The sequence below is a fragment of the Hippopotamus amphibius genome, chromosome 8, assembly GCF_030028045.1.
Source record: "Hippopotamus amphibius kiboko isolate mHipAmp2 chromosome 8, mHipAmp2.hap2, whole genome shotgun sequence".
Taxonomy (NCBI): Eukaryota; Metazoa; Chordata; class Mammalia; order Artiodactyla; family Hippopotamidae; genus Hippopotamus; species Hippopotamus amphibius.
In genome coordinates this window covers 10,603,186-10,615,517 of record NC_080193.1, presented here as the reverse complement: position 1 = coordinate 10,615,517, position 12,332 = coordinate 10,603,186, and the positions used below count along the sequence as shown (strand labels likewise).

The following is a 12,332-nucleotide window of genomic DNA, read 5'->3' as shown; positions in this document are numbered from 1 at the left end:
TAATTAGGAGAAGTCTAGGATTTTGTCTATTTATTTATTTGTTCATGTATGACTGCTGAAATTCTGCTCATCCTTCTATGCTAAGCTCAAGTGACACCACCTCTGGGGAAGCCCTCCTCTACCCCTCCTAACTTTTTGTCCTTCTCTCTTTGAGGCCTCTGCTCTGGTCAGCATTTTGTGTGAACTTTATTATAGTCCTTATCCATTCTTTCATTAATGTATCTTAGAATTCTTTGTGCTGAACACAGTGCCTGGCATATAATAGGTTTCTAACTACAGTTAGCCTTATTTATTGTTCTGTTTATATGAATTATCTATTTATCTTTTTCGCAGTGTTTTTCTGTGATCCTTTGAATCTCAAACTGCTATGGTTGGAAGGAATCATTTACAATTTTCCAAAGTACAGATGAGTGTCATAAGATTCCTAAAATACGTATGTGATTTTCGAAGTCTCAGTGTCCATATCTGTAAAATGGAGAACGGCTTATCTTACAGGTAGTTGAGAACATCGCTTATTAGCTGTGTGATGGTGGCAAGTGATCTAAGCTTTTTGAGCCCATTTCCTTGTCTTTAAATCTGCGTATTGTGAGGATAGATGTGATACTCCGTATAAACTCAATGACAACTATTATTATTAACAATGAAATGAAATATTAACAATGATTTATATTAATAAATGACAACAATGAAGTGAAGTAATTGTGTGAGGAAGTGCTGTAAAGTGATACTAAATGTATTGTCCATATTATCATTATTATTAGATTGAATAAGAGCCATGAATAAATTGATATTAATACTAGAATAAGAACTATACCTTAATGAATCAATAAAGGAATCCCACAGGTATTCCAATGTTTGGATGCATTATTATTAGTGGTGTATATTATTATTACGCACATTAGTGTACTAAGACTAAAACCTGTACTGCAAGTCCCATTATTCCTGCAAGATCTCTCACACATTGGCAAGCAAAAGAAAGAAAGAAAGAAAAAAAAAAAACCTGGACCCGGATGTAGGCGGAAAACTACGTTTCCCAGCGTGCTTCACTCTCACATCTCCACTATATATAGTCCATCCGGGTTCTTCAGGATGCTGTTTGGCGACTCGTCGCCATTCCCGGAGCAGCTCGGCCTCGGCCCAGAGGCGAGTGTCGGTCGCTGTGTCGGAGACACCTGTCCCCGACACCAAGACAGCCAGCCCTCTCCCCTGCTCCGCGGCGGGAGAGCGTGTCCGGCCGGCCGGCGGGGCTCGCGCACCCTCCCTTGCTTCCCCTCCCCCCGCAGCCTCCGCCCCGCCAGGCCCGGCCCGGACCTCCGAGCCCCGGCCTTCTCCTCCTTCTCCGTCACTGCCGCCGCCGGGCTCAACAGCCCCGCCCGCCGCTTCTCCTTCCAGTTTGAGAAGCCGAGGAAGGAAACAGGGAAAAATGTCGCCATGAAGGCCGAGAACCGCTGCCGCCGCCGACCCCCGCCGGCCCCGAAAGCCATGAGCCTGGGTCCCCGCCGCGCCCGCTCCGCTCCGACCGCCGCCGCCGCCAAGGCCCCCGTTGATGCCGCAGAGCTCCCCCAGCGCCGCCGCCACCGCCTCCGACATGGACAAGAACAGCGGCCCCAGCAGCTCCTCCGCCTCTTTGGGCAGCAGCAAAGGGCAGCAGCCGCCCCGCTCCGCCTCGGCAGGGCCGGCCGGCGAGTGTAAACCCAAGAGCGGTAAGGGCGGGCTCCTACGGCGGTGGGCAGGGGGACTGCCGCTAATACTGGGGAGGATCCTCGCTTGGGTGTCAGATGGGTTACCCAGGGACAAGCTCCGTTTTCTACTATTCTTATCTATCTCTTTTCCGTGGGTGCCGTTACTTCCAGTTAACACTTAATGAAAACTGTAATGCGTGGTATACGTAAATCTTTGCATTAAAGTTCGAAACAGCTGGGTGAAGTAGGTGCTATTCTTATCCCCATTTTGCAGATGAGGAAACTGAGGTTCAGAGAAGGTAAGGTCACCCAGCTAGTATGTGCAGCAGGCCTGAAGACCTGGTTTGTCTGACGCATCAGTGTATGCTCCTTAAAACCTCTAAGTTGACCCACCCTTTAATGTTGAATTAGCATTGGATAGTGTTCAAGTTTAAACAGAGGAGGGTGGGGCCCAGAGATCTGTAAAACTCAAATCTCATGTTGAATAACCTGGCCCCAGATCTCCCCAGATGAAGAGGACTCATCTTTGATTGGCTTTGTTTAGTGTGGAGTGGTGCTTAAGAGCACAGGCTCTGGATTCAGTCTTTTTAGGTTTGCCAGACCTCCAGTGGGTGTCTCAGTTTCCTTACCTGTAAAGGTGGACATAATGAGAAAATAACTTAAAAAACATATGAACTAACTGATGGTTTAGTAGGGTACCTGACACCTGTTATGCACCAGATGCGTATCATGTCTATTTCCTGTTAGGTTAGAGTTGTGTCCTTTTACGGGGGAAGATTTTGTCATTTTGTGATTGTGCCTCTCAATATTAAGTTATGACCATCGTGATGATACTAGCTACCATTTATTGAGGGTTTACCACGTGCCAGGTACTGGGCTAGGCTTTTATCTTTTTTTTTCGATACTCCAGTCACTAACCTGTCCAGCAGGGTGGAATTGTTCACATCCAGAGAAGGAAAAAGGTGAGAGGCCAGGAGTTCAGGAGTTGGCAGTCTGGAGTTGAATGTTCTTCCTCTTACTTCAAAGCTCTGCTCCTTTGTATTTTGATTATATTAGCAGTAATAGGAAAATGTTTTTGATGGGGATGTGTGACAGAGAGGGGAACATTTGGAGTCCCCAGATGTGGAGGTCCAGTTGTTTAAAACTTCCAAGATTAAGAAAGCTTCAAGGCTGACTTAAAAACCAGAAAAACAACTATAAGGCTGATTTGAGTTCAGAGTTTATCTGCTCGATACAGCAAACTTATTTACCTGGTATGTCGAGGACTTCTGGAGCTTGCTTTTGGAACTCAGGTGGAGGCCAGTTGTTTTGATAAGAATGAATGCTTTAAATATCTAAGCAGGGATTAGTGTAGACTCCTGGGCCACATCAAGCAATATTATGTAGACTAATTTTGGGGTTTTGTGCATGTGTAGGTTTATCGCCAATCCCCCTTAGAGATAGAGGTTTGCCAGTCCTCTTGGCCAGTGTTGGAACTGGTTTAGAGTGGTCTGCATTTTTTTCTTTTTCTTTCTTTCTTTCTTTCTTTCTTTCTTTCTTTCTTTCTTTCTTTCGTGAAAGCATTTATTTTATTTTATTTTTTGACATATAATAAACTGCAAGTATTTAAAGTGTACAATTTGATTTTTTTTTTTATTAGTAATATATATATGGCAATCCCAGCGTCCCAATCCATTCCCCTGCAACCCTCCCAGTGCATATTTTTCAGTGCGTAAATTACTTCTGCATCCTATTCCTAGATGTTAAAGATTCTAGTTCTCCAGCTATCTGAATTCTCAGCTAATTTTTCTGGGATTCCTATTTAAGCCAGTAACATGTGGTCATGAGTCAATTGCAGTAAATGCCTTAATTTATTTTTTAGTGAGGCAGTACGTGAAGGTTTGCCACAACCCAAACAAATATAAAACAGCAACAAAGCCGAGGTATGTAAGGCATTTTGCTCATATTGTCCCTGACTTTGAATATGTTGATTAGTGGAACTAACTCTCATTACCCAACACGATGATACAGAATTCTGTTGTGGTTTGACCAAAACAAATATTTGTCAGTGTTAACGTTTCAGTCAGTCTTGGATAGAGTAAATATTAATTGTTGGGTTCATTCTGACTAAAGTGAATTTTTTTTTTTTTTTTTTTAACAAATACATAAAGGGACTTCCCTGATGGTCCAGTGGTTAAGACTCCAAGCTTCCACTGCAGGGGGCATGAGTTCAATGCCTTGTTGGGGAACTAAGGTCCCACATGTCACACGGTGCAGCCAAAAAAAAAAAAAAGGTATTTTATGGTGGTTTTTTCCTCCCCTCCGGACGTGCCTCGTGGCATGCGGGACCTTAGTTCCCCAACAGGGGATTGAACTCATGCCCCCTGCAGTGGAAGCTTGGAGTCTTAACCACTGGACCACCAGGAAAGTCCCTCAAAACAGCATAAAATACCCTTAACACATTATTCACCTTACTAATTGAAAGCTTTTGAGGAAGAAAGTAAAAATTCATGTAAAGGACTTGTTTGCTGGGTTTTGTGAAATACATAGTTGTGCCCTCTGGTAGCATTAATTTTTGTTTAATATGTTTGTAAGGGAGCTTGAATATGTTTGCCATTGCTATTGCCTACTTTTCTGACTACCGCTATGTATATTACCTTAGCAAAAGGGAAGGGTAGGTCTGTAGCTAAATAGAGTTCTTCATCAGCCATGATCCTCGGTTTGCATTTGGGAACAAATTCAAAGACAGAGTAAATAGAGATTAAAAACTGAATATTGGCTAAGGTTGAGCTGAAAGGTAGCATATACTACCTTAAGAATATTACAGCTAGGACCAGCGCTACCATAGCAGATATCATTCAGGACCTCTTACACAGTGACTTCTACTTCTAGATGGCCACTCTAACAAGAGTAGATTCAAATTCTGTATAATTCCATAAAATTTCTGTAGGATTTCAAAAGCCGATTCAACACTTGATTCAGCTGGAAATTGTTGAAAGGACCTCTTGAGTTTAAGAGTACTGAATTGAAGGAATTATATAGGAAAGGTAAGGTGAAAAGACATGTCTTTCTGTCGTCAAAGTAACAAAAACAAGAGTTTTTCAGTTTTTAAATATTTAGGGCCTCCTAGGTGGCGCAGTGGTTAAGAATCCGCCCGCCAATGCAGAGGACATGGGTTCAATCCCTGCTCCAGGAAGATCCCACATGCCACGGAGCAACTAAGCCCGTGTGCCAAAATAAATAAATAAATATTTAATTCCCCTTTCCGCTCTCATTTCCCTATCTCATATGAGGGCAAAAAACCTTTGGTTTTTATCCTCTAAACCATGCATGTCATAAATGGTCCTTTGCTTCCTAGTTACATGATTAATATACTTGAGTCTTTGTTCCTGTGACTGGCTTGTTTGCGCTTCATGCATGCAGGAAATAAGTAAATTTGGCTACCAGGATTTACTTGATCTTTCCGGCCAGATTGGCATACCACAGTTTCTTTGCCTTAGCTGATTGCTTTAAACATTCACATAATACTCTTGGATCTATTCCTACAGTTTTATTCCAGTAGGGCTGAAATGTAGTTCTAAGAATGTTCAACAGTGAATATCCCAGGAACGTAGCCCAGAGAGAGATGGGTTAGCGTTTGGGGGGAGTCATTTAGAAAGAGCAAAGAGAGTAAAAAGAGGCAAGAAAGAGACCAGGCTGTTTATGGGCAAACAATGGACCCTGGCCTGGAACTAGGCTCTTGCCCCAACCTCCTGGGTGGGGGATGGTACTGCCATGGAGGTTAAAGGAAGGTCAGGTATTATGAAGCAGTTATTTTGAGGTTGGTGGTATGAAGCACTGTCCTGACACTCTTCCTCTGATTCCGGTACCAGAAGCCAGGTTACTAGTGGTAATCTGCCTTGAAGAAAGCCTCTGAGCTGTAAATGGACCTGGAGGTTTTGATTGCTTTGAAAATTTAGGTGACTTGAAGCCTTCAGTAAACACCATTTATGGAGTTATAAGAATTTCCAGTCTGGTTGGTTTGAGTCCTTGGTTTCTATGGCTTTTTGGAAGTCTAATAGGTGCTTGACAGGAATTTTAGATTAATAATAGGCTTTCAAATAACAACAGCAACTATGTGCTGGCCACCACAGTAGGCATCTTACAGAAGTTTCCTCTTAATCCTCATGATCCTGTGAGGAGGGAGGGGAGAGGATTAGGCCTGTTTTAATAACAAGAAAACCAAGGCTTAGAGTGATTGTCCAGTTAAATTCCTAAGAAGTCCCAAGACAAATATTCCTAAATACACTTTATATAAATTCACTTAGCCAGCAGGTAACTTATTGACACATGCGTCATTCCTGATCCCCCCGCCACCTGCTTCATTCAGAGTTACTAATTTCAGCTGGATTCCGTTTGTTATCAGTTGATTATGTAGTAAGGCCATATGTTGCCCCTCCGGAGGTGCTTGTCAACCACTCTGGACGATGGGTAAGCAACTTGCTTGTGACTACGGCGTGAATCAGCAGCAGAAACTTCCTGGCTGGTATTCTGACCTCTAGGCTGTGCCACCTGTTAACAACTGCAGCTAGAAATGTTGATGATGCCAAATTTTTTAACTGAAAAATCTATGGCCTGTGATTTGGTAATGGGAAGAGACTGAGATATGCTTACTATTACTTGGTAGAGACCTTTCTTTTAGGGAAATGTGGAACAGCTGAGACACACTGGGTTAAGTTTTCAAGTCTTGCTGACTCTAGAATCCTGAGTTCTGGATTTGAGCCATTTAACTAATGGTCCATTTTGGAATGTGTCTTGACAGTAGTTTTTGGCAGTTCTTAGCTCTGGGTGTGCATTAGAATCTCCTAAGGACCTTTTTTTTTTCCCTCAAATAAGGATGTGTGGGACTCTTCCCTAGCAATTCTTTCTGATTCTTTAGATCTGGGTTGGGCCCTGACATCCATAGTTTTAAAAGTCTCTGCAGATGATTCTCTTGTGCAGCCAGGATTGAGAACAACCACTCTGAAATTTAAAACTTTCAACAGAGAATATGTTTCTCCTAGGAATTTAGTTTGACTTTTTTGTCTGTTTTCCAAAATCTAAAGCAGATCACCTTATTGCTATCTCATATCAGATAAAGGAGGACAAATTCATCCCCCATATTATTCACATGTATATTGTGGCACGTTGCCTATAGGACACCTCAAAAACAGCACTCTGAGTGTTATCTCTGGGTCTCAGGCCTGACTGTACCTTCAATCTTTAGCTGTCTGCTGCCTGGGTCTAGAGATAAGAGCCAGCCTCTCACTTTAGATGTTGGACTTCATGCTGGTAAGTAAGTGAAAGACAGGATGAGGGAGTTGATTTTAGCAACTAAAATCATGAATCCTTATGTGGTCAGTTGTAGTGTTTTAGAAGTGAGCAGTTTACTGTCAGGAGAGCAGTTCTGTAAGCATTATGAAACTGTTTCCTTGCTGGTGTGGTAATAAGTGAAGAAATGAAAACAGCCTTCCTCCTGAGTACCAGTTTACTTTCTTGAGTCCTTGAAGTGTAGAATCTGGCTTTACCTAAATCTGTATGGTCTAAATCTGTTAGGTCTTGAAAACAACAGGATCAAATGCAGGATCATCTGAAATAGTCTTGGGTAATGAGGTTTGGAGAACCTGTGTTTTTAGTATATGCCTATCTTCTTCATAAAACCTCATTTGTTTTCATGGTAAAGTTAGCTGGGGTCCTTTATCCCTCTGAAATTTCTATTTATTTGAAATCTTGCTATAAACTAATTCCATGGGTTGAGAGCAAGGCAAAATTTGAGATCTGAAGCTTCACTTTCTAATTGTCACCACTGATGCCATGTTTGACAGTAACTGTTGCTAACTGAAATAGCAGGTTGAAGTCTAGTTCTTAAATTCTAATTTAAGATTAAACTCTGGTCACTTTCCCTAACTGGGATTGAAAGGTGACTAGTAGGGCTGAACCCTAGCCTGGCAGTGTGTCTTTGACCATCTGTTCTCTGCTTACAGTGCTGCCATCTCACATGACTATTTGGTCAGGTTTGGAGAGGATGGCATACCTCTCATTTATCCCATGCTGCTGGCAAACTGAGTGTGAGGTGGTTGCTTTCAAAATTTGATCTCTGATTTATCAGCTGACGTTTCCTTTTCTCTGAGGATGTGCTTACCTTGAATTTATTTCGTCTGCTGTAAAAGAAGCTGGTCATCTTGTCTAGAAATAATTTATTCCAGGTACCTATAGTTTTTAAATTATCCAAATTGTTAGTATACAGAACAGTAATTCTGTTTACTTAAGTCAGAATTGTAGAGGGTGAGACCTGAGCGCAAGAATCCCTTGAAAGCTTATCTGGGTGATTCCTACAAACTGTCAGGATTGAGAACCACTGTATTAGGCCAGAGTGAATAGCTTCATTTCCTAAAGGCAATTGTCATTAACAGCTGTGTTGCTTTTCTAGACATGTTTCTATTAGTTATATATTTTTAACATAAACAGGATTAAGCTGTATTTGTTGGAGGGGGGCAGTTTGTAGTTTCTGAGGCTCATGCTGGAATTGTGACTTTATAAAACTACCTCCTTAAAGTTTGAGGGTAAACCTAATGGATTTCTTCATTAAAAGTCCCCCAACTTCTATTTTCTTTGTTTTTGCTTTTAAAGCCATTAAAGTAGTGTACCGACTTGATTTGGTCAGATTTCTGTGTTGAAATAAGGCAAGATGGAGTGAGTCAAGGGGCAAGAAAGATTAGTCTTTTTTTGTCTAAAGGCTAATTTGGGGACCTTTCACCTTTGTATACTTGATATGGTTCTCAGATAGGTTTTTATTTTGCCCCCCTCCCTTTTTTTTAAAGCTGATAAACTTTGGCACATATTAAATATGTCTGGTCAGGGTTCTTTGTTCAATTTGGGACAAAATAATCTATGAAGTTCAGCTCCTCAGTAGAAAAAATGGGGCTAAGAATTACAAAGGAGCTCTTTACACAAAATACAAATGGTCAACAGACTGAAAAAATGTTGCTAGTCATCAGAGAAATTCAAATTTAAAACAAATTATTTTGACCCTCCAATTTAACAAAGTTTTTTCAACTCAGTATTATAAAGAATGTATAAAACAACTACACCCTAATTTAAAAAATATGTCAGAAAAAAAAAGAACGTAGTAAACTAGATGTTCTCTCTTATAGTGTAGTTAGAATATAAATAAATTGGTCTGATGGTTCTGGAAAGCAACTTGAGGATGTGTAAAAGGCTTTATGATCATACTTAATCTGCTGATTCTACTTTGAGATTTTGACATAATTATATACACAGGCCTCGGTATAAAGAGGCTTCCAATATTATTATATTAAATTAACAAAAAGTCAGAAGCCACCTAAATGTACAGCAAATTGGTTATGTTACACTGTAAGCATATGGTAGACAACAGTTTGGCCATTCATCATGTTTTTGAAGCCTAGGGGTGCATGAAAATACTCACAGAGTAATAGGTGGAAGACAGTATATCTTATATGCTTGTCATTTTGTGGAAGATGTGTGATGAGTGTATAAAATGGAGAATAAAAGAAAGTTAAACACTTTATAGGTTGGTATTCTATGGGCACTGGCAAATTTATTCTTCTGGATTCCAAAATTGAACATATGTTCTTATAATTGGAGAAAATAAGCAAGAAAGTTTTTAAAAGGCTATAATGTACGCTAATATACTCTTAGAGTCCAACCTTTGTCAATTTAATAGCTTCTCAGTTTGACCTCTAAAACATACGTAAATATCATTTTGCTTTTGTGCCCCTTAAATATAAATCTGCTAGGACCTAAGCTACGCCATTGCAGTATAGGGTCTAGTTGCATTGTAGTAATTTAAAAACAATGTCTTCTGTCCTGCCTCCATATAAAGTGCTTTTCCCTAATGTAGATAGACACCTTTTCTGTCACTGTGTCTGAATGGACTTTTATCAGTGCAAGAGCAGTGATTAAGCTCTGTTGTAAAGAAAGACATTGTGAACTGAGAGTCTATGTGATTTGATCTATATTGTGTCCCTCGTGAGGGAGAGATCCTTTAGGCCTCATTAAAAAAAAAAAAAAATTCACCTTACTATGTAATGTCTTGCCCAAAGCACTAATGATGCTCTGGACAAACCCAGATTTTTTGGAGGTTATGGAAGGGCCCACTTACCCTTGTTTAAACACAATTTTATTGGGAGGTGAAGAGCAGTTGACAAAGTACATGTATCATTCCTTAACCAATTTTTTCACATTTCTTGGTTTCAGATGGAAAGAACTCAAGTGGATCCAAGCGTTATAATCGCAAGCGTGAACCTTCCTACCCCAAAAATGAAAGTTTTATCAACCAGTCCCGTCGCTCCAATTCACAGAAAAGCAAAACTTTTAACAAGATGCCTCCTCAAAGGGGCGGCGGCAGCAGCAGCAGCAGCAAACTCTTTAGCTCTTCTTTTAATGGTGGAAGACGAGATGAGGTATGGAATTTTAGACTGTCCTTTCTAGAACATAAGAAGCATGAGGTCTGATCCCCCCATCCCCAGTTTATTAGTGGTTGGGGGAAGTGGGGGAAGCAAGAGGTCCCTCCTCAAACTACTTGAGTAGTTGAGGAGCGAAGCAGTCTTGAGTAGTTGAGGATTAACTAGGTTTGGAACTTTGCCTCCTTTCTTCCCTTGAAGGTAATGAAAATTTCCTTGGAGGAAGAAGACATTATAATTAGGGATTATGAGAAATGACAGCAAATTTGGGGTACCTTAATTTGTATCATCCTTAAAAAAAATTGTATCCTTTTATTATCACTCTTGATTTATAGGTACCCTTTGGAATATTTAGGTAATAAAATGTCATTAATTAATGACAAATTTGTCCTGTAGTATGTAGCAAAATGTAAAATGCTGTATTCTTAGTCCCAGGTACTCTGACTTTAGGAGTTTCTTAGGTATCTTTCTATAAGTGCATAAAGACTTATGTACAAGGGAGTTTACTGCAACATTGTTTGTAGTTGCACAATTTAGGAAACAGCCTGAATGTGTCAAAGTTAAATATATTATTGGTTAAATGTATTATCCTGCTGTTTGAACATTCCATACTATGTAACCAGTATAAAGTAAGAGGTAATGGATGTGCTCATGGAAGAAGTCACCATAAATTTATTCCTCACCTACTCTGCACTAAATACCATTTAGAGTTTGGAATACAACATTGGTTGGAGCTTGTATTCTAGTTTGGGGACACAATAAACAAATCATTATGTAATAAATACAATGGTAAGTGCTTATTAAATTTTAAAAAAGTAGACAGAGAGGTAAAGGGTTAGAGAGTAACAGTAGTTGTAGGAGGTGGCTAAGGAAAGCGCCTCTGAGGAGGTAAAAGCTTTTCTGAGGACTCTCTGAGTAGAGTCCTGAATGAAGCAGGGGAGCATACAATACAATTTTGAGCAAGGGTGTGTGCCAGAGCGAGTTTACATGTACAAGGGACCAGAGACGGTAGTTTTTGGTGTGCTTGAGGTAAAGCAAATAGGCTACCATGAGTGGAGAAGTAGGAAATGAAGCCAAAGAGTCAGAGAGAGAGATCAGATCACATGGGCCCTGGAAGGAGTTTGGCTTTTGTTCAGAGAGGTGTGGGAAGCTATTGAGGGGCTTAAGAAGAGAAGTAAGGTAATCTGACTTGGAGTTTTACAGGGGAAAGTGGAAGCAGGGAGACTAGTTAGGAGGTTATTGAGATATTCCTGGTGAGAGTGATTGGAACAGAGTGATAGTGATGAGAGGTGAGCAGATTTGGGGAGAAATTTGCAGGTAAATCCAGCAGGATTTTTAACTAGATTAGATATGGAGTTTGAGCAGAGAAATAAGTGATTAATGTTTTTGCAGAGGCCCGATTCAGGTACCATTTGTTGAAATGGAGGCAATTTCAAGAGGAGTACAGGGTTTGGGGGCAGGGAGGAAAGGGGGTGTTGAGATAAAGAACTTTATTTGGAAGTGTTATATTTGCATTGAGATGCTTGTTGGATCTCTAAGTGTAGATTGGCTGTTAACTGAGTCTGGGGTTCAAGGAGGAGACCCTGGCCAGAGAGCTATCCATGTACACTTGGTGTTTGCGACAATGGAACTAAGGGGGATCATTGAGGAGTGAGTGTTGCAAAAAGGGAATAGGTTCAAGGACTGAGCTTGGAATAACGAACCAGCAAAAAGAGAGGAAGAGAACTGGAAGCCTTTTGGAGAAAGTGATCAGATTTGTCCTGTGCTGCTGATAGGCTGGGTAAGAAGATTAGGATGGGGCTTCCCTGGTGGTGCAGTGGTTAAGAATCTGCCTACCAGTGCAAAGGACACAGGTTTGAGCCCTGGTCCGGGAAGATCCCACACGCCATGGAGCAACTAAGCCCGTGTGCCATGACTGCTGAGACTGCATTCTAGAGCCTACAAGCCACAGCTACTGAGCCCCTGGTGCTGCAACTACTGAAGGCTGCGTGCCTAGAGCCCGAGCTCTGCAACAAGAGAAGCCACTGCAATGAGAAGCCTGTGCACCACAAAGAAGAGTAGCCCCTGCTTGCTGCAACTAGAGAAAGCCTGCATGCAGCAACGAAGACCCGATGCAGCCAAAAAATAAAACAAATTCTTAAGAAAAAAGATGAGGACAGAAAGTTGACCATTAGATTTGGAAACGTGAAGGTAGATTAGGTTGTTGGCC

General features: G+C 41.1%; 1 protein-coding gene across 1 annotated transcript in view; it reads left to right on the top strand.

Annotated features, from left to right (window-relative positions):
- Positions 1-1,088: 1,088 nt before the first annotated feature.
- The window catches only part of RNF10 (ring finger protein 10), a 31,826-nt gene continuing 20,582 nt past the window's right edge, over positions 1,089-12,332 (top strand). Inside the window, exons 1-2 of the mRNA XM_057744460.1 lie at positions 1,089-1,703; positions 9,918-10,123. Coding sequence (XP_057600443.1) covers positions 1,547-1,703; positions 9,918-10,123 — 363 coding nt within the window. The 5' untranslated portion in view covers positions 1,089-1,546. The remainder of the gene's footprint in view (positions 1,704-9,917; positions 10,124-12,332) is intronic.